The following is a 23,719-nucleotide window of genomic DNA, read 5'->3' as shown; positions in this document are numbered from 1 at the left end:
TTTAGGTGTCCAAAAGGTCATAATTTACTTCATGAACTGAAAGCGCACTGTGAAAGGGTTAAAGTTTAAGACAAAAATGCGGACATCTCCCAGACCGGACAACGCCGTGATAGCTACCTGTCAATCACAAGGCAGCCACGCCCTAAAGCATACCCTGCTTTATGGTCTATTTTACTCTAAATGTGACCATAATTTACTAAATGAACATCATGCTGTATTGAAGAAGACTTGAAACTAGTGATTGAGACCATAAACTAATGTTTACAATGTTTACTGAGGTAATAAATCAAGTGAGAAGTAGGCTCATTTTCTCATAGACTTCTATACAATCAGACTTCTCTTTGCAACCAGAGGAGTCGCCCCCTACTGGCTATTAGAAAGAATGCAAGTTTGAGGCACTTCCTCATTGGCTTCACTTCTCAGTCCCGGAGGTAGCCCAAGTGCTTGGTAGTGATGCTGCTGTATGTCTGCTGGTCTGACAAATGTGATCTCTGACTTGTAAATATGCGGGAGGTCAAGGCAAAGTTTTATTGTTGTGTGACAAATCTTGAATTTGTAATTTGCATAATTTTAGGATAAATAAATGAGAAGTAAAGTGAATATTGCGCAATTAGTTAGCGCAATTCCACAGATAGTCAGAAATGTCATGACCTTCTAAATTCCCGGCCTAAAGATGAGCGAACGTTTACTAATTGTGTTCCTCTCCCTTGTACACAGTGGGATCAGCCGAGGCTGCATGCATGCTCAGGTTGGCAGCCACATCCACCCAGACTTTGACATGCACGACATGTTTACTGGGTTCATCAGCTGTCTCATATGTATCATAGTGTTGTTTCACTATCTACACTGCATGTGCTGCTGAAAATACTGCTGTGAGTCAGTGACTGAGGCTTATGCTGTAAATCTACACCAGGCTCTTGACACCTCTGTTATACTGCAAGACAAGAAGATGCACACTGCAGCTAGACGGTAAAAAAGGACTGATACGTTTTCTATGAAAAGGCAGCTGTTTACCTCAAAAAATGCATGCCTCTTCCTTTAGTCTATAAGGCTTTTTAACACCGATAAAACAGCTACCTGTTGTTGTCATGACAACATATCCCTGCAATAAATTTGTGGCACATCAGCACATCGAATGCCAGTTAAATAATCGCACGGATAACAAAGCCTTGTTAGAGAGAGTAACCATAAATTAAGCCTCTCTTATGTTTGATCTTCACATCGTCGCATGCATCCTGGCTCATTTTCAGTTTCCTGTCGATGCTGCCTGACAGCAAAGACCCCTTCCCAATGCAGTGCTTATGTAATCTGCATTGGCTCAATGCTTCAGCTCCCCCTTTGACTATGTACATGCTTACAAGAACATCCCTCTAACTGTGTGTATTCTCAGTGCTTTTACAGCTCCCCTGTCACTAAGGATCAATGTCATTGCTCGGCTGTGGCGTTTCTCTTTTGATCCACCCCTCCTCCTTCTTTAACACTCCAGTGTCCGTATCTGTTGCAGCAGGGCACACATAAAGCATCCCTCTCTTCAAAGTCCACTTCATTTTGAAGTAAAATAGAGATAGACTTAAAGATACCGAGCTATTAGATATATCCTCCCATCTCCTTGCACACCCTCCCCCTCGGCCTTTGCTTACTCCTTATATCTTTCTGCCCAACCCCCCCGCCAGGAAAGAGCAGGAGAGTTATTGCTCAGTGGGAGGGCCCTCTGGTCCCGCGTGCATCCCGCACTAAGCCAAACACACACCTCACACCGCTAACCACTAAAGGCACATGCTCCCGCCTGTAGCCATGGTTCCCTAAAGAGGAGACAAAAATGAGCAGAGTGCTGTCTGCAGTAGCCTAGGCCTCCCTTTTGTCTCCCTCCCATCCTCCCCCCTACCACTGCTATTACTCCTCTCATAGCTGCAGGGACCTTAGGGATAACAGTTGCACACATGCACGCACATGCGTGCACGCTGATCACTGATGGAGACGTGCTCTGTTTGGAGGAATGCACTGGACCTTTTAATGGCTGCTGATGTTGTTATAGAGCAGGTTTATCCATCTACTCAGGCTGCCGTTCAGTGCTTTGATGTGGTGCTTTTTGCACGTGAGTAAAAAGTGAAATGATGGTGGTGCAACACAGCAGAGACACAATATGGTGTAATTATGGAGTAATTATCACTGCTGTGCTCTCAGTCTGCTGCAGCTGACCTAATCTAGCATTTTAATCAGCATGAAGGACAAAGCATCGGACCCTGCTCTGGCGCAGCTGAGGGGACGGCGCTTACGGGAGATGTACTGGATGTCTCCATGTTGTTTTGGCTTGTGCAGACACACGCAGGATGTGGCCCGTTGCCAAATCCACTGTGTGTGTGTGTGTGTGTGTTTGTGTGTGTTACAGCCGGGTGCTCCTCCTCATCCTCTCGTGCTCAGACTGTCACATTGTGCATAGCAGAGCACGCCTTCGCCTTTGTGTACGGTTGCCCAGTGATCACAAAGAAGGGCATAGAGCATGTGCATATTGTGTGTGTGTGTGTGTTTGTCTACTGTGTTTTGGATGTAAGTTTTGGATTGGTGCACTCACCATAGGTAACATCCTCTCCATAGGGTCCCCTATGCAACCTAAGAAACAAATACGCTCAAACATTCTCTGTAATGAACTATGTAGAAAATTAAAAATAAACATTGCCGTTTGATGCATAGCACCAGCACTTTCATCTGCAGTCCTTTTATGTCAAAATTAAAACATATGTAGGCTTCATGCATAAAGCACTAAAGCTTGGTACAGGGCACCTTACGCTAAGTCATAACAACCCTTGTATGATGTGACACGTTTTTATTATATCTACCTGCCATTTCATGTAAATATTATTGAGGAAATTTGCTCTTCTGGCAAACAGGAGCAAGTAAACATATACCAGAGGCAATGCCCGCACACACAGATAGCGTATAAGGATTAGAATAAACCGATGATTACTCATCCAGCCCACATCTGCTCAATTTGTATGACTTGTGCCACAGACATGTCTCTGGTCCGTCCCCGGTTAATGCAGAAGGATGTGTCCTAAAAACACAGCATCCAGTTTCAGAGGCACAACTTGTGCTTTCCCACTGTGGCCACAGGGAACATTAAACAATTGCTCATATTTGACTGAGTTCATTGGTGGTGCTGCCAGGGAAGCACAAGGTCAAGAGAGAGAGCTCTAGGGGAGCCATAGGTTTAACCACAGGGGGGAGGTTAGGGTCAGGGGTCACGCAGAGAAGTGGGGGTGGTAGAGGAGCTGCAGCGTAGTGTTTAGTTCTCAGTGAGCCTGAAGAAACAGAAGGAAGATCTGTTCAGGTGGACAGCTACTGGTGCTGTGTGTAAAATGATGATGCAGAGGATGTGTTATAGAGTGGGGATTTTATTAACCCGTTTCTGCCCGCTACTGAAATCTTTAATCTCCTTTGGTGGAAGTGTTCTCTGGGCTTGCCTCAGCACAAATGTGAAGACATTTTGAAAATTGGCCAAACTATTTGGCTGAAAAGTGAGTGCTTGTTATCATACTATATCTGGTAATTGTTTTTGCAATAGACTCCATTATATTTTAGGATAAAACAGTAGTCCAAAGTGCCCAAATACTAGATAGAGTATGATAAGAAAATGGCTGTGTCTCATAAACTACAAGGAGCACAATCAAGTATTTGGTATATATGAAATCATAACAAATTCAGCCCCGTCGCACAGCAGTTTATGAAATAGTCACGAAATTTAATGTATTGATTCGTGTACATAGACACAAATTTAAAAATGTTGTCATGATGGTCAGCACAAAATCAATTCTTATGAAATCCATGTAATTGTGAACCGGGAAGTGTAAAGAGCGGTGAACGCCGCATAAGGAGGAGGTCGGGGTGGATCGGTGGGTCAAAAAACACAAGACTTCCGCCCAGGAGACTGGTGTTCATTGTCCTGTGTGAAACTAGAAGTCGTACTTAAATTAGGCCACTTCTGTAGTTATTTTAACCCAAACCGTGATCTTTTCCTAAACGCAACTAAGTAGTTTTGTTGCCTAAATCTAACCAAGTTTATCTTTTCCTAAACCTAACTACGTAGTTTTGTTGCCTAAACCTAACGAAGTCGATCTTTTCCTAAACGTAAACGTAACTAAGTAGTTTTATTTTGAAAAGACTGGAGCGGAAATTGACATTGTTGCTGGACATGCGTAGGAAAAAGCATGAAAAATAAGTTGTTGAAAGTCGTGCTGAGTGTCATAAAAAAAGGGAAATTCATGTCAATATACACAAATCAAATGGATTAAATTTCGTGACTATTTTATAAACTGCCGTGACACTGTTGAATATAAAGATATACACATATATAAGGTGTAAAAAACAAATCATATGGAAAACATTTAATAAGCACAAGGTTTGCATTTTTCCTCATTTTCAAAAATCCTGATTTTGACTATTAATACAATGGAAATCATGTGATCTAAAAATTTCAAAGTTGTACTGTTATATACTTGCCCAAAGTATGTTCGTACCAAATTTCAAGACTTTTGACCAATCAGAACAAATGTTGGCATTTTTCCTTATCATACTAAAAATAAGAGTTTAGGCACAAATGGGTTAATCAACAAGTAAAATAATGATGTACAGTAAAGAAAATACTTTGAGTTTCTCAGTCCAATATTTCCTCTGAGATCTAAACAGAATATCATGTAAAAAAAATAATCTTATTTTTACTGCCAGGCTTTGCAGGAGCTTGTATAGCGATTGTGAGGATAAAAGGAGCAGGAATGTTGTGATCATGTCCTGTTAAATCCTGTTATACCACCCCCCCTTTTTGAGAGCAAACTGGCTGAATTGGAAATGGATGGTTTGGATACTCTGGCCCTGCCCTGCACTGCGGCAGAGGCTGAGAATCTGGTGTCTGTGTGTCTCAGAGAGAGAGAGAGAGAGAGAGAGAGAGAGAGAGAGAGAGAGAGAGCACACCGCAGGACTCGACACCTCATCACATCTCATCAAAGATTAGCACATATCTGCACACAGATGCGTGTAGATGGATATGCATTTATGAGAACTGTTTTTTAATTTTTCCAAGATGACAATATGGAAATCTGCCTGCACACACAAGCAGGAAACATAAAGTGACAGGTTACTTCCGTTGCGTCCTTGAGAGTTATTATATCTGAAGACCCGGAACATGATGTAAATATTACACAACAGCGCTGAGGGCTGTCCACTCAGCTCTGCATGACTCCCCTCACATCACCCTTTGTACACCAGTGTCCAGACCCACAGAAAAACTGTCCAGTCCAGCTTGACTCATTGAGCTATACGCCGTCAGGTCTAAATCCTACACTCATTTTTGGTCGCACATACCTTTTGAACTAGAATATAATCACTATGAATAGGAGAGTGTCTGTTGGTGCATCGTCCATCATCAATCAAATTTTAAATGACAATTTAAATGTCACCAGAGAGATAATGATATCAGGACTGTTATTAATTTAATTTTGTGATGTGGATTGATATTGTGATTAGTCAAACGTGTGCGTGAATCAGAATTAATCCACTGTATTTTACGACCCATTAAATTGGCTTTGTGTGGGTCAAATGCCCTCCCTCTCCAGCCTTTTGTCCGTGGCGACACAGTAATCCTCGGTGAAAGTGACCCACTGTTTGTATAGGAGACAAAGAACTTTTTTCTAAGGTGGCTGTGTATGGCAAAGTCTTAACAAAAAGGCAGGGTTGATCCTGAAAGCTCACTGGAATGTGCCGTGATGCCACTTCTCCTTAACCGAGTCCTCGAGGTACAAGCCACAGCTGAGTGGGCAATTGAACTCTCTGTGCCTGTCCAGATGTTGGCCTAATTTACTACGACTAGCAGCGTATGTGGCCCATTTACATGTCCTCACACCCAGTGTGTGTGGCTGCATGTGTACAATGTCAGCCTCTACCTCAGGTGCTCCACTGACATCCCATGATTCATTTTGTTTTTAGCATCAGAGTAGTTTTTGGGTTGTTTTTTTTCAAAAAGCAGCAAGAACTCCCGAAAGCTCAGGCTCAACATGGTTTCTTAATGTTTCAGTGCATTTGGATGAGAATAGGTGGAAAACACATTGAAATATTGGGTGATATTTTTAGTTTTACAGTTCAGGTGTTCAGCAACAACACAACTATGTCCTATATCCTGAGGAAAAACACATAATTTGCTGGCATGCCAATACACAGCATCTCCTACAATCATCTTACAGGCAACCATATGAGTATTTAGTTGCAATCATTTTCCATTTTCTGATCCAGGGCTATTCATATAACCATAAAGAAATCTCGTTTGGTGAAAATAAAATGAGTTACTTGTAGTGATGAGCCTATACAGATAATTATCACACACTCTCCCGAGCGTTTCTCAGCTCATTTTGTTTTTACGGCCCGCAGCTTTACTGTTCTTGGCCACTGACAGCAGGAAGCTGTTTTCAACAAAAAGGCTCTAAAAACCCACCTGTACACTACCTGCTCAGCACCAAACAGCAGACAGACACAGTTGGCGACTAGCTGTTGAACATAGTCAGGCTGTGTTCATACACCGTTCGTAACTATACCTATGAAAAGTAATGCAAAGTCATTTGTATATATCCTACAAAATCAATTCATAGGCCTATGTAATCCACATAATTGTGAACCAGGGAGTATAAATAGCGACAAACGCTGCGTAAAAATGAGGAATAACTTTTCGTAAGATATCATACGAACTGTTGTATAAGGATACGTTGAAATAGTGGAGCATTTAGCAACTAAATAGACAGATATCTCACTCAGGAGATGGAGGAGACCAAAATAGAGATAAAAGGAGAGTGAATATTAGACTTCAGTTCATCAGGTGGACACAAACACAAACCAAATGAATGATAATGTTGCTCCATATATGGCCTTAGTTTAACATGTATTAAATTGTCCCCTGTACGCGCTGACATGTTCACCTTTATGGTGCACAACTAACAATGGCCACTTTGATTTCAACCAATTTACTTAAAGGTGCAGTGTGTAGGATTTGGAGGCATCTGTGGTTGCAGATTGCAACCAACTGAGTACCCCTCCGTTCACGCCTCCCTTTCCATGACTGCAGTAATGTGAGCCGCCAAGTGCAAAACCGTGGTAACGCCGTTCGCCTCGTTCAGAGGCTATCTTCACCATAATAACACTACTTTAGGAGCAACGGAAGTCAGACGGCAGCTGGCGGTACCACGGTTTTGTATTCTGCAGCTCACGTTACCGCAGTTTCACAAGCGTGTCGGAGAACTACGATGGCCTTCAGGTAACATAAAAAACGTGAAAGGCTCTCTCTAGTAGAAACATGTCGGACTCCGTGAAGAGGACCCGCTCCCAATGTAGATATGAAGGACTCATTCTAAGCTAACGAAAACACAACAATTGTTAGTTTCAGGTGATCATACATTACAGAAATCATAGTTATGAATATTATATTCCATTTCTGGTAATAGAGCCCCTGAAATGTTACACACTGCTCCTTTAAAAAGATGCCAAAGAGACGTTAATGTTCCTCAATGCTTTATTATCAGTCAGTATTGTTCAACCGACACCCCCTCGCAGACATCACTTGCTGCACAGTGTCATTAGAGCTCATTAGCACTACTTAGAGTCTGTGGCAGCGGAAGAAGAGGCAGCGTGAGGGCACATGTGCTGGTTGGCCTGTTGGCACCTCCGCCACTCTCTGTGGCACCAGGCCAGCTTCAGACACCTCTGCAGCTGGCAGCCACCAGATGTGGCGTGTTTGAAGACAGATGAGAGCAGCAGCCATGTGCATCTTCAGAAGAAACGGAGAAGCTGGGAAGATTTCCAACACAATCAGTAAGGAGGAATGTGTGCCAAGCGCTATCTATCTATCTATCTATCTATCTATCTATCTATCTATCTATCTATCTATGTATCTATCATCCTTATTATGCTGTTAATCATTTGCCAGTTACACATCCGACTGACACGTTTTTCTGTTCTCAGTCTGAGATAATAACTCCCCGATAATCAGCGACTATGATCTTAGCTCAGGGTTGAAGTAATCGAAAATGACAGTAATCCCCCACATCCATCGTGATTTAAATTTGCTCTATCCTTAATGAGACATGCTGCTCTGCATGCACGCGGTGACTCTGAGCCGGTTAAAGGAATTATTAGCACTGATAGAGTGGGAAAGATAAGCAACTCACTTCCTACAGAGATGATTGAAGTGATACACCACTGGAGACATCTGCTCACTTTCATTTTAACACTTTCTGAAGTATGTGATCAGAAGGACAGGAGGGTTTAAACTAGAGTCTGTAAAGTGTTTTGATCAGTGTGGCTGTTTGATTAAAGTGTAAATCAGGATATCAAAACACCTGAAGGTAAGAGAACTAGAGGAAAGTCAATGCTTTGTTACAGTAAGAGGCATCTCAACAGCCAAATGCAAAATGCTGTATTTTCCTGGATTCATGGAATCAAACTGGAAAAAAGAAAAACTCTGAATTTATAAAGTAGGCGTACTTAATATATTGTATGAATGTATTTCGAAAAGACTTGATATACAAATACATATTTAATCTCAAAATATTGAATCAAAATGAATCGCATGATTGTCCATAGTTAATTGCGATTAATCACAAAATGAATCACAAATATTTTTATCTGTTCAAAATGTACCTGAAAGGGAGATTTGTCAAATATTTAATACTCTTATCAACATGGGAGTGGGCAAATAGGCTTGCTTTATGCAAATGTATGTATATATTTACTTTTGGAAATCAATTAACACAAAACAATGACAAATATTGTCCAGAAACCCTCACAGGTACTTAAATTAGCATAAAAAATATGTTCAAATCATAACATGGCAAACTGAAGCCCAACAGGCAACAACAGCTATCAGTGTGTCAGTGTGCTGACTTGACTATGACTTGCCTCAAACTGCATGTGATTATCATAAAGTGGGCATGTCTGTAAAGGGGAGACTCGTGGGTACCCATAGAACCCATTTTCATTCACATATCTTTAGGTCAGAGGTCAAGAGACCCCTTTGAAAAACGGCTGTGACAGTTTTTCCTCGCCAAAATTTTGCGTGAGTTTGGAGCGTTATTTAGCCTCCTTCCTGACAAGTTAGGACTACAACCTGCGACAAATTGATTGCGTTAAAGAAATTAGTGGAGTTAAGACGAACGTTATTACATCGTTAACATTGACAGCCCTAATATATATATACAGTATGTATTACTGTAAAGAATATCATCACAGATAATGGAGTTTTTTCTGTATTGGATCGTTAACGATTTAAGATTTAAATGACATGAGATAGACAATTCAAGGATGCCAGACAGGGCAAGCTTTATTTAACACAGCAAAAACAAAACAAAACAAAAACCAAAAAAAGTAAAATTTCCAAAATAGATTTTAAACAAATGTACATGTCAATAGAAAAAAAGGCAAAAAAATAGCTACCAAATAAATATACACATCAACAATATTTTCATGTGACATCCTTGAAGACGTCTTACAATGATTATAAAACAAGAAGACGGTATGTACAATCATACAACTTTAATAGGACATGCTTAGGAGTTTGACTGCACCATTGTACCACACACTGACTACAACACAAAGGCTGCATATTAACTGACATGGTCCGTCTATCCCGTCTCCAGAAGGCCTGGCATCAGCTCCCTAACCCAAAGAAAAATATCAAGAAATATACAAGCCTGGCAATAACTGACGCTGTAATAATGGATGCGGGGATGTCTGCTCATGAGCCAACCCTCTCTGTCCACACAACCAACCCAAGAGCCAGTCGCTGTTTCCTACGCTGAATTGTTGCTAGGCAATGCCGAGGAATTTGGTGTGTGAACATGAACTGGAAGCCTTTGTGCAAATCACCACTTTAAGTTGCTCCGACTACCGAGGGGGGTGGGTAGTCCACACTGCTCCATAAAGACGCTACAACCATCTCAGAGAGACATTTCCAAAACAACACATCATGCTTTTAAATACCAAAACAGAAAAAATCACATCAACCAAATAAACAAAGAATGGAAAAATAGCTTTCTTTGGACAGGGCCAGCCTGTGCATTTTGTTTACTTGTTCTCCTCACATTATTTCCTTTTTTCCCCCCAAACACTAGCCCTTTTTACAAGATGATAGTTAGACTTTTATCCAATTTTAAAAGCATATACTGCAACTCACTCAAGCAGTTTATTTTTTTATTATGATTATGTAAAATTGACAGCAAAGTCTAGCATCTCCAACTCAAAGGGCGTCGTTCCCTCTCATACTCCGATCTATTTCATAGCAGGACGTCGTCATTGGTTATTCTATATACCGGTGGAGGAGGGCAAACATAGATCAGCAGCCTCTTTGTACAGCAGAGATGGTTTCAGTCTATATCATGGAAGTCCATGGAGCGCTATAGCATGACAGTAATCATCACAAAGCTGCATCTTTATTGCCGCACAGGGTTACCTTGCATCACAAGCACTTAAATCATTATTGCTTTATGGTTAGAAGAAGCACAGAGATCGATGCTGCACGCGCACATAACCATGAAGCCAAAGATTTAAGGTCAGAGAAATGGTCCAATTTTTGCTTTGTATTCATCGTAACCTACAGTTAAGTGCTGCTTATTGGAGGTTGAGAGATTAACAGAGTGTACGACGTAAAAACTAGAGTCGCCTTGGAAGAGTAGAGTCAGGTTGGGAGTGCTACATTTGGATCGTTGCGAACGAGAGAAATAATCCACAGGCATATTACATTAGTCAAAAAATCGTCCGGGAACATAATATAATATGAAAGGCATTTTTTTCAAAACTGCATACCATTTTTGAGTTGTTGAAAAACTGTCAACAACGCAATGCTACAAATCTTTTCCCGAAGAATATTTGAAACAAACCAGATTTTCCCATTAGCAGTCGGTTATCCTATGCTTTTAAATATGCCTCATAACACTTTGACTGGCATCAATAACCAGCCGCGGCTTCATAAATAACACTCGACAGCTCGGCATTGAGCTGCTTTTTAATGCTTTTTATATAAAAGCGACTTCCCTCATCCATTAAAATGTTTCCCATCACCAAAATAGTATTTTAAAATAGACTGTGACAGCAGAGACACCGGAAGCCCAACTAAACTTTTATTTTTTTTGCGTGTCCTCATTTACACAGCCTCTTCGGGCATCCTCCACTGAAATCCTGTGGAGCAGCGCCGTCCAGAGCTACACAACCATGCATCGACAATCCATGCAGGTTGAAATAGACTGCTGTCTGCGCTCACAGCTCTCATCACTACTGAGACAATGAGAACAGCTCTCTATGTAATAGCTCTCACTGCGGTTTGTCCCGCTACTCCCTCTGCGCGTTCACAGGCCTAAATGGGGACACCAGCAACACGCTATTTCACACCTCACACGCCTTACTAAGAGGGATGTACAGGATGTTGCTAACTCCTGACGGTTTCATGCTAGATTTATTTTAGAAAAATATCCATTGAGTTGTCTGAGAGGCATTTACATCACAAGATTAAACGTCACACGTTGCACATTTCCAATTTGGACAAAATCAACATGTGCCTAGAGATAGTAAAATCAGACAGATGTAACATCGTTGTAGTTGCATACTGTTTACAGGTGAAAAAAAATGATAGCTCGATGATCAAACCTTGACTGATATTGTTTGTTCGAAAGCATAAACAGTAGTGGGAACAAAATGGATGTGCGCTAAAAGGTTCAGGAGCAAGTGGACAGCGAGGTGTCCACCTCTTCTGAGGGGTGTTTGGTTTCCGGGGGGGTGAGGGAAGGATTCAGCAGGAAGCCCTGATAAAACCATCGTGCCCACCCCCCCTTCCCCGAGACCAAAGAGGCGGGGGCTGGGGGTCGCATGTGAGGACTGTAACCCAAGAGGTCTCCACTCACATGACCGAGCAGCTCTTGGCCTTCTCCTTCTTGAAGGTGGAGGAGAGCAAATCCGACTTGCTGGGCAGGTGGAGCAGTCTTTTTGAAAGGCGGCGGGTGGGGCTTGTCTTCGGGAGGGGCTGCAGCTTGTTGATGCACGCCATCGCCGCGGTGCGGAACACGCTGTGGATGCTTTTCTCCGAGGTGAACGCCGAGCACTCCAGGTACGCCTCGGCACCCAGCTGCTTGGCCATGGCAGAACCCTGCAATAAAGGTGATGAGGGATGAAGGGTGCTGCTCATAACATCCTTTAGTACATCGTCATTGTTTTCTATTTGCACCAGGGTCACCATGTAGTGTGGAGTTCAGGAGGAAATGACCCTGCACGCTCATAAAATGGCTGTGAAATTAAAAATGAGGGAGCATGACCATCATTGACTCTTCTAGGTGACAACATATACTTGACTGCTTTGTCATCATAAAAAAGACAAAATAGGAATTACTGATATTTATAGTTTATCGACTGCCATTGTAATCATAACATAACACGTTTTTGGTTGTGTCTAGAAGTTAAGCCACAAGTTAGGAAACTCTTGCAAGTTGGTTTAAGTTAGGCATTGATCTTGTATAGTTAAGACTAGGATACGTCGTCGGGCAGCGAGTCTTGTCAGAGTTTTTGCCAGATTTTGCCATTTGCATGTTACCATGTAGACACGACCGACTATATTCCTGACAAACTCTAAGTTACTTCTTTTGTCTCACCTGCTCATAGGTGATGGGAGTCTGTTTCTGATTGGACAGCTCCATCAGCGTGCAGACGTCTGTGCGCAGGTCGGTCTTACAACCAATGAGCAGGATCCGCGTGCTCGGACAGAAGTCCAGGATCTCAGTTTTCCACTGTTGGACACAAAACGACAGTCAGTTCACTGTACACAGTTGCACAGTATCCTTTGATGAAAACAAGCTATATTAGGATAGATTGCTGATATTAAGTTTGTGACAATGGGACACTAAAGAGAAGTACTGAAGCTATTACCTTCTTCAGACTGCTGTCCACAGTGTCAGGACGGCTGATGTCAAAACACAGCAGAACTGCATCTGAGTCACTGTAGCACAGGGGCCTCACGTTGTCGTAGTATGGAGAACCTTAAAGGAGAGAAAACAGAATTAGACAAAAAAAAACAAAAAAACACACACTTTGCAAACACACGCAGACATCTCTGATTTCATGTCGTCATCATTGCCTTCAGTGCAGCCCCTTTAGACCACTAGAAGTACAAGTACAGTTCTGAATATTGCTGATTTGTGAGACAAACATTTCAGAGGAACCATTTTGAAATATTGGCAAAGACCGCCAATGTTTTCCTCATTTTCTTGTAGTTTCCATTCTTTGTATTTCTCAAAGTTCCTCTATATGCTTTTTTATTCCTGAATGTTTGATGGAAAAAGGCCTTTTGATATTTTTAATACTTTGAGGTCACATTTTTCTGGTGCCACATTCAAAAGCATAATTTCATATCAAATGTACAAAAGCTTAGGCGATTTGAGTAGTATTGATTACTTTAAAAAGATATCGATACTAAAATGATATAAATACAAAGTGGGTGCCTGCATCACTTCCAAACGTTTCCACTACTTTTGTATGTTTGTGCCAACACAGCCCTGACATATTTAGCTGGCCTGTGTCACATAACTGTGGAAACTATGTGACATCAGATATAGCGCACAGCGGTGCATAGTCGCATCAAACATGTGAGAAAACAGCAGAAAGGAATGTAGCATGGAGTGGTGCGTCTTGTCACCTGCAGTTAAAAATACAGCAAGATGTACTATTTGTGACAATAATATGCCCCACAAAACAACACGAGTCCCTCCTCAAACATTTAAAAACAATATATAAGGAGGGTTATTATTTAAAGCAGCAGAGGGTAGAAAAGGAACAAATATGATTCAAAAAAGTTATTTTTATAAAATCGTCACTATATCCTGACAGTAGCGCATGACACAGGTAATCTGAAAAAAATCATATGCCCCTGTGTCCTCAAGTGCTCCTAATGGCATCTGCAAGATTTCACAGACCGTAGGAAAACAACCAATCAGAGCCGAGCTGTAGCCTGCCGTCTCTGAGCAGCTGTCAATCACTCGCAAACTCCGATCAAACTAGGCAGCGCTGATCAAATATGAATCAATATTCTATTACTGTAATGCCTATTTCAAACCTCAAATGTTTTCAGAAACATCTTGTAGTGTACTGCTGTAAAATAAAAAAGTTTGTGACCCAGCAGCCATGTGAGATCTGTTGAGGAAATACGAAGCACCGCCCATCAGCCAGAGCACAGCCAATAGGAACGCTCTCTCACTGAAATGACCTGTGATTGGCCAAAGTCTCCCGTCACGGGTCTAGATTTTTTAAAGCCTGAAAACAGAGCCGTGAGGAGGTGCAGAAGTCTAGTTTTCTCTCAGAACACTTGAATTACAATATGCTGAAAGGTTATTAGGGAATTTTTGCCCAATGATGTCAAAAATATTCTGCGTACTACAGGTTTAATCATTTTATTTCTGTAAAATACTGGATTCTTTTTTTAATTAAATGTGTTATTTATGGCTGATATGTGTCATGTGATTTGCCTTTAAGTGTAAAGATCTTTTTTTTCTAAAAATCACTATGATTTTGAAAAATCACATTTCATTTAAGTATCAGTATTGGTATCAGTAAAATTGTAACAAAAACTATTGGTATGGTATCGATTTTAAAAAGTTTGCTATCGCCCATCACTAGATTTGAGTCGATGCTGAATTCATTTTCAGTGGAGATTGTTTCATGAATCGATTGCTGTAGCAACAGGCAGTTGGTCAGAGCAGAGCAGAGAGGACGATGGAGCAGCAGAGTGGCCGAGGCAGAACGACAGAATACAGCTGCAGGGATTATGTGCAATCGGCATCACTTCTCCTGAGCCTCAGTTTGCTGTCCCCGAAACTGCTCTTTTCCCCCACTCCTATATCCTCCGCTGGCATTTCAGAGGGAGAGAAGATGACAATCGAGCACTAAATCCTCATTGATCTTCTCTTGCAGTAGATTACGCAAGTGGAACGGTGGGGCTCGGGGCAGGCAGACGCTCCCACTCATGCTCAGAATCCTTAAGTAAACCGCCGCCCCCCCCCCCCTAAAAAAATCCTCTCTGCTCGGCGCGCAATACCTCCAGTCCCTCTGTTACCACAGCAACAGCCTTGGAATCCACCATCTACATCAGGCATTCCTCCCACCTCTCCATAAAGGCTCGCTTTAACTGCCAATCAATCATTTTACACCGCAAACTGCCCACCCACCCACTGCTGGGGACATTCCTCTGCTCCGAAACAGAGCCGGAGACCACATCCGTCACACACACCACACCTAATGACACAGTATTTAAATTTGGCAGCAGCCTGTGATCAGATGAAACAGAAGAGGAGCAGCTCAATGGGATTAACATGTTTACTTTAGGCTCCTTGTGAATCCCAAAAAGGGATTCGGTGTTCCTCTTATAGCCACAGATGACAAAAGCAGTAATCACTCATTAGATATTACACAACCGTGCTAATTGATTAACAGCGTAGAAAACAATGCATCAGAAGAAGAAAACATTTTTAAAAAAGCACACACACACACACAACATGCATGTGTGCATACAGATCAGTTTCATGAATACTTCATGATTTTCCACATTATCAAAGGGTAAAACTGAATTTGCCAGCTGCCGGGCGCTGTGAGCGGAATAATGACAAGCTGCGATGAAAGTCCTCAGAGCTCAGTTTCCTGAAGAAAAGTAGGAAGAAAGGGACATGCTTGTTGTATTAAAACTGTTTATACGCCTTTGGATAGAAAAATTAATTAGAAGCAAATTAACTGAAGCTGTCTGATTAAACGATTTTACTACGACTGTTTTCACAAAGAGGACAGACGTCGTCACCTTAAGAATGCAAATCGCATTATTGCCCTAACACCGTTTTACACCTAGGGGCTGAGTAGGAAAGCAACGCTCATCTGTGAGGCAACTTTGCTGACTGTGAAGACTGACACTAAAATCAGAACAATTAGCACCACCGGGATGATGAGTGTGTGTGTGTGTGTGTGTGTGTGTGGCGACTCTGAGGTGTCTCATAGGAGAGTCAGAGGCATAAATCTTCTCAATCTCCCTCAAGGGGTTATCACACAGCCGGGAACCTGGGTGTGATTCTGCATTAAATGTCCACTGATCTAAATGCAGCAATCGATGGGAAGCAGCACAGGGGGTCCAGAGAGCCTTTGCAATTAAAGCTGACAAATGAGTTACCCTGTCAAGAGGGAGGGGACGTCTAGGATGCTTTTTCTCTCCACAGAAATGGTATCTTATCTTTTGGACAAAGGCTGCAGGATTCAGTCTGCATATTTATCCACTCTTCAAAAGAATGAAATAAAAAAAAATAGCTATGAATGTGTAAATATTAGTATTTGAAGCTCCACAGCATGCTGTTTGCTGTTGGCAGCACTCTCCCGACAACCCCCCGAGTTTCTAATCCTGGAAGATATTTCTATTGTGGGCAAGAAAGCGGGCCAGGAGGAAGAGAGGAGGGGAAAGCAGGAGTGTAGCCTACTAAGGGAGATCACAAAGAGCCCTCCTATGCCATTAATCCTTCACCCCCTGCAGTCTGATATCACAGAATCCCTGTCTCTTTTCCCTCCGTCTCTCCATCGCAACGACCCAAAACAATGGCTCCGATGGATCAATAATACACGTGCAGAGCACAAGCATGTTCTTCCTTTTTCTCAACAGCATGCCTCGACAACAGATGGGGAGTTTCTGAGGCATGAAACGCGGAGAGTGAGGCTGACTGACTCGGGGAATGGAAGGAAAAGAAAAGAGCATAACCAAATTCCTGCGGCTGAGCTCAACTCCATCCGTCTTGATGGTGCGGTGCCCAGAGCTAAGTGTCGAGGTGGAAATTGGGCCAGAGCAGAAGTAGGCTTCGCAGGCCTAGGCCTTGTGTCGGAGCGTACAGGTGGGGGAGGGGAGGATCTGCTTTTTTCTCTGTGTTCATGAGACTGAGTGTATTTCTGTGCGCCAAATCAACTGAGCGACATCTCCATCATTAGCACACTCCTCTCCTACAGTGAGAATGCAGGGGTCAGACAGATTAATGATCCAATGATGGGATGACTCACAGATTTGGGGATGAGAGTAGCCCTGCCTCTCCACCCACACTCAGCCGACTGGGAGCTGTGATGCTGCTGCTGATAACTACGGACTTCACAGCCGGGCCAAAAAACACACTACATTGCGTCAGACGGTTGTTCGCTGGTTTCACAAGCCAGAGCCAGTCAGAATCGGTGCTGAAGACCCCTGCAGAGAGACAGAGAGGACGGCTCTTTGTTCCTGAGCATCACCACGTCTGAGCTGCTAACAAGCTTTACTTTGTGACTTGACACCGTCAGAGCTCATTACACGCTGGACTCAAACAACAGATGGGTTAAAAATGTAAAGCCTCGACGTGCATTGAATTAAAAGTGTATTCTGCTAGTAATCTTTCACAAAGTCATAGTCAGAGCCGCAGAGGTAAAAACCTTAAAGGGGACAGATCATGAAAAACTCACTTTTTCTTGTGCACGTACATTTGGGTATCTGGAACCCAGTTAATTTTTGTGGGCTGCCTGGATCAGAAAACATGTGATTCAACAAGCCATTTGGCTCCCCTTTCTATGTCACACCACAGCTTGAGAACTTCCTTTGCAAAGTTGCACCCCATTTTTCTCGCAAGCCAATCAGAGCACACTGGGCTTTTTCGGGAGGCGGGGCTTAGGGTACTTAACAAGACATAGTCCGTTTGGCTAGTCTACTTTTGGCAAAGCGGAGCAAATAGAGAAATAATTTGCTGAGGGGCGTGTACGAAGGAGTGAATTTATCTAGCTGCCACTTCTCTGCAGGGAATCACAGACTTTGAAATATTGCTGTTGAAGTTTTTACACTTTGACTCCGCACTGATCTACTGTGCGCACAAATCCCTTCTCCTCCAGTTAATCTTGAATGACGTCGCTATATTTGTGGACTTTAGTTATCATATTCTGTACGTTCTCTTCGGCCCAGATGTCAAACAGACATCGGGCTTCTGCAGAGGTCGCAGGTCAGTCCTCTCCCACTCATGTTAACCTGTTGTTTACCTGTGTCCATCTCAACAAATGCCTAAACAGGCAGCCTGCGTTTTGGTTCGCTTGGAAACGGTCTGAGACCACCTCTCGCAAGCGGTCTCGGACCAGAGTACGATTACTGCGTTCACAACTGCCCAAACTAACCGCTTCAGAGTTTGATTAAAACAAACTAAATGTCGGCTTGTGAAAGCACCCTTAAAGAGACAGGCGCTAAAACTGAGCGTTTCAGACAGAGGGTGAAAACGGGTATATTTAGACTGGCCTTATGAGAAAAAATAAAGTGTTATTTGAACATTAAAGCATGTAAAAATGTTCTAGTTGAAGCCCAAAATACAAGTGTGAACCTGAAAATGAGCATATGTCCCCCTTAATGCTAATACTATAATAGTTTAGCCAGCCTACAGTACTCTAAAATAATGCCTTTTTATGCCTTCATCATTTATTCTAATTAAAAACCAAACTATTGCTGAAACGACAAGACACTATGTTAATAGACACTCATCATGGTAAACCATTAAGATGATTCTTGTCTATTAACAATGCCTCCCTTTCACCATCATACAGATTGTTTCATCAGCCTAAATGGATGTTGGGTTCATTACAAATCAATCTCATTCATTAATCATACAATAAATGATTACAGTGTATATACAGTATCTTCTAAAACTCAAAGGCTTTATCAGCATTCAACCTGAAATAAATTACCCACTAACACCATAATGACATTCATTATTCACTATTCATGAGTTATGGCCACTGGACGCTGCTCGCCTTACACTTCCCCCCCCCCCCTTTATGTCCGATCGGACCAGGCTGATTAAAACCGGTGGATTGATTTTGGTCTGTAAATCCATGGCGGAGCTGGGAGAAGGAGATGCTGCCATGTGGAAACCAGTGATGAGGTCAGTCCAATCAATGAAGGGGAGTCGGGATAATGAGGAGACCCTCTCGGTGTGGTGTCGGCACAACTCCACGCAATTAGAGCAAATTACAGTAAGAGGGAGAAACTGTACGGTGTGACCAACAAATAGCCCCCGAGCCTGTCGTCCATCAGCCGCAGCCTGACATGAGAGTCATCCATAACACAGGATGGGGAGGAGTGGGGGATAGAGAGAGGCGAAGTCCCTCCCCTTCCAGTGGACCCTATGGGACCTTATTTCAGAGAAATATGAACAATAGCCAACGGTGAGAGACAAATATTTCTTTGATCCTGTTTGAATCACACATATGATGTTTGTCATTTAAAAGATAATTTAGAAAGTCACAGTTTGTCGTAGTATCATTTAATTGTGTGTGAAACCGCTCAGTGAACTACATCTCTCGTCTCACACGATAAACGTCACCTACACTAGCTAGCTAACTAACTCAGGTATGACCACGCACAAATGAAACCTGGTGTGTTTTATCCAGAGACTCCTGGTCTTTTTAATCAGCTGGGAAGAGGAAGAACGAGCGAGACCCAGTGCTGGTGTGAGTACATCCCAGTAGGAAACACATAATAATCGTAGCTTCAGCGAGAGAGACGTCACTTAGGCAACTTTTGGGTGTGTAGTCTTTCTAATTATGTATTTTCACAGTCTTATACTTCAACAGTTTAACAAAATTGCGACTTTCTTGGCTTGCAAAATGATGTTTTAAAATTGACAAACATCATATGTGTGATTCTTGACACAATTCAAACGGGATAAAAAAAAATATTTTTCTCTCGCAGTTTAATACCGTACATATTTTTTCCAAAATAAGATCCCATGGGGTCCACTGGAAGGGGAGGGACTTCGCCTCTCTATTTAATCTGTTAATTTACGACTGTCTGTAAGGCACGTGTACTGTATTACTGGTTCGTTGTTCCTTGTGATGCAAATTAGCCAGGATTTAACTGGTGCAATTTTGGACTGTGCATGGATAACGAGGAAGCAGCAAAGAAAAGGGGTCAACGGAGGGAAGGAAAGAGATGAAACAATGAAAGCTGGGCAGGAAAAAACTGTAAATGTGAGCAGAAAAGCTGCACATACAAGTTAAAAGGATGAAGGAGAAAGGAAACAGAAAGCGAGAAAGAGAAAGCACGTCAGACTCATTGGGTCAGTCAGAAGGGGTGGCCCAGTGGACCTATTCAGAGTGTTAATCCCCGGCATCATGCTGCTCTAGTGGGTGACCCGGAGCAGCATATGGAGGGGAATGCAGGTCACCAGAGTTTCTGAGCTGCCTCCTGTCTGTCTGCTCCAGAAAAACCTTCCTGCTCAACAGGATGTGTCTCTGTGTGCCCAGCATCATCCCCCGGCACCGGGCCCACTCCTGCTGGCCAGACCAAAAGTCCACAGTCTGGGATTAAAAAGCAGGATTTGGTCTGGGAAGGGAATTACACTCACTTTTTTCCCCCCGTTGTCGCTTTTGGACAATGAATTGGGGGGAAAAAACAACGAGAACACAGTAAATACTGCAACATAACATCACACAAGTGAGCCTGTTACATAAAGGATTTGTTGTGCGCAGACACACGGATGCTCAGCCGCCGTGACCTAGTGATACATCCGGAACGACGTGTGTGGATGTGGAGAGAGAGAGGAACCATTGTGCAGTGAGCATGAAGGGAATCAAACAGGTGCTGCAGACCCGTGTTCACAGTATTCAGGTCAATACTCTGAGCAGCAGATCCTCGGGGAGATCCACGCCGACACATTGACCCTCTTTTTCACGCTTAGTGTAAATGAACATATGAGGCACACACAAAGTCAGCAATAACAACAAGTGAAGCGGAATAATCCCCGTCTCTAGTTTCCAGTGAAACACACAGAAATGTGCTTGTAGATCTGTCAATCCTCGATGCTGCCATGTGTAAAAAGCATCAGCTGATAAAAGAGGGAATTTAATGGAGTGGGGAAAAAAAGCGATTCACCTATGTATTGATTTTTTAATGCAGGATCGGATCGATATATTTGCTTCATTTGAGTCTATGCGGAGGTAGAAGGAAGTCAACACTTTTATTGTCATAGTCAAGAGTAACGTGACGTCACATCCGTCCCGTATCCGTCAACCAAAACAAACCGCAATGAGCCGAAACGACAAAGCAGAAAACGGCGGAGGGTCCGCGTGGATACGACCTGAACCCTCACCTTTTAAATCCAAAGTGGTAAACACTACACATACAGTAAAGTATGGAAACACTTTGGGTTTCACACATTGCAGGAAAAACAGAGCTAGACATGATGGCTAAAGCTGCATGCTAACTCTGTCATGGACAGGAAACGTTATCGTATTGCGGTAACGTTCGGTCAAGCCAGCCGTCACTCTCATCTCCGTGGTCAAATCCCGGTGGAGCTGAAGTTAATGGAAGTATACACGTGTGACTATGTTCGGTTTTCAAAATAAGGTGTTAACAAAGGGGAACTGTATATACAAAATACTTATATGGACATAAGATTGATGGATTATATTAACTAGAAGTATAAAACATTACATGTCCCTTATAAATTATTAAAAAATACCACTAATTTGAGGGAAATGTCTTTGATTTTTGGGTTGCTGGAAAAAATTGTATAAAATGCCTGACAATGACTGATATATTTGACTTCAGGACATGAAAATCAAACATTTGAATGTATTAATTTAGATATTTTCCAAATTAAGAAGTCCCTATAAGTGTATGATATAATTTTTCCCCCATGGTCTAGTGTTAAAAATAGTTAACAAGAATTGCAATAAATCGTAATATCGAAATTGCACTTAAAAATCGCAATACATATCGAATAGTATCGAATCAGTACATAGGTGTTATCATCCCAGCCCTAGAATTTAATCAGACATGACTGAGACTCTGCAGTTCAACAAGTGCACATTTTGCCTCAACGATGGATTATAACAAAGAGTATGAGGCCTGTCCATTAGCCTTTATGTCACCAAACACCACTTTCATGTTATCTCCTTATAACACTTGCATTTCTTGCTCCCAAAAGAAGAATATCTAGGAAGAAATTCCAAGACAGCAGCTTTTTTTCCAGCTGAGACAGACGATCATTACATTCACAGCAGCAGCATTGCTTAAATATCACTCCTTCAGTGCTGCAGGCCATGTTAGGCTGCACAAACAAACAGACAGAGAGACAGACAGAGATGAAATAATGTGATCAGGTACCTGAAGTGTCCCACAGACTGAGCTCCACTCGCTGCTCCTCCAGCTCCAGACAGGCTGTGTAGTTTTCAAACACCGTGGGCACGTAGGTCTGGGGAGCAATTAGCAACACGATGCCATGAGTGAGGAGGTGTCACTCAGTCAGTATGCTACGGGTAATGCAATTTATTTGGCTAATTAGAAATAAAAATGTGTTTCCCCTTAATTTGAATGATCAATCAATTAATCAATCAATCACATGAATCACTGCAGCTGCACCAAGAAATATTCAACATGTAACAAATGCGTATTTCTACTCATCATGCCATAAATTTAAAAAAACTGATGCACCTACAGGTATTACGGTAAATGCATGCAAAATAAACCAAGAGGAGGAAATTTGATAAAAAAAAAAAAAAATGCGCATGGAAATTGACTGCAACATGCGCACCACTTTTTTTTTTTTCCTGCCACGTTCAATCATTTGAACACTGATTATCAACACATAATACACCACAGCTTTATGTGCATAGATGCATTTTATCATCAGTAACATTTTAGAGTATATACATACCTCTGGGTAGCAGTCCTTGGCCAGGACTTGCAACATCGCCGTTTTTCCGCATTGAACATCTCCAACAAGAACCAGTTTACATCTCACAACCAGCGGCTGCGTGTTTCTCCTTTCCTTCATGGTGCTGCTGCTGCTGCTCCACTGTTTGTTGTTGTTGCAGAAAATGATGGAACGAGAAAAGGCAGCAAAAAGGCAGAAATGTGTGATCCCAGTGTGACGGAGAGTCCCTGTGTGTCTGGTTGTTGTCTGGAGGATGCTTTCTGGAGGATGCTCTCAGTTGATCTGATTGAATTTGCCACTGCGGCTCTTTATAGAGGCGAGCAGCAGCCAATAGGAGCTCTCCATTCCACAGGCTGTCTGTCTGTCTGTCTGTCTGTCTGTCTGTCTCACAGCCCTGTACTACATGTTCTCATCATGTCCTCACACAGCAGCAGCAAAGATAATACACATGCAGGTGTAAACACAGGGATTTTAATACAAGATATGCTCAGAATGCACAAGATTACATTGTTAGAGGAGTTTAAGAAGAGACACTACAGGTGAACAGGGTACAAATGTTCAACTCACACACAGGGGTCAGCAACCTTTACTATCAAAACAGACATTTTAAGCAAAATAAAATATATAAATAAAATCTGTCTGGAGCCACAAAACATTTGAGCATTGCGATGAAGGTAACACAGTTTATAGTCTAAGTATATAGTATATAAGTATCTAATGCAGTGAGGGCCAAAGAGCAAATGTACTACGGAGTATTAGGGCCACATTGAGGGAAAAAACATCTGAGATTTCCAGAATAAAGTCATAATATTACGAGAAAAAAGTTTTAATGTTACGAGAATAAAGTCATAACTTTACGAGAAAAAAAGTCGAATATAAATTCAACTTATATAGCGCTTTTAAAGATCTCAGAGACGCTTAAATATAATAATATATATAAGAATAAAGTCATAATATTACAAGAATAAAGTCAT

At 42.2% G+C, this 23,719-nt stretch overlaps 1 protein-coding gene across 1 annotated transcript; it reads right to left on the bottom strand.

Moving 5' to 3' along the window:
* Positions 1-9,326: 9,326 nt before the first annotated feature.
* On the bottom strand, positions 9,327-23,029 carry rnd1b (Rho family GTPase 1b). The gene is made up of 5 exons (XM_074644465.1): positions 22,746-23,029; positions 22,196-22,283; positions 12,940-13,049; positions 12,666-12,800; positions 9,327-12,166 (listed from the first exon to the last, which is right to left on the bottom strand). Exons 1-5 carry the CDS (start codon positions 22,863-22,865, stop codon positions 11,921-11,923), a joined length of 699 nt encoding a protein of 232 aa, XP_074500566.1. The 5' UTR covers positions 22,866-23,029; the 3' UTR covers positions 9,327-11,920.
* Between the last annotated feature and the right edge of the window lie 690 nt (positions 23,030-23,719).

This window comes from Sebastes fasciatus, chromosome 8 (genome assembly GCF_043250625.1).
Source record: "Sebastes fasciatus isolate fSebFas1 chromosome 8, fSebFas1.pri, whole genome shotgun sequence".
In the NCBI taxonomy this organism is placed as follows: domain Eukaryota; kingdom Metazoa; phylum Chordata; class Actinopteri; order Perciformes; family Sebastidae; genus Sebastes; species Sebastes fasciatus.
Note: the sequence above shows the minus strand (reverse complement) of the source record. Positions and strands in the feature narration are given on the sequence as shown.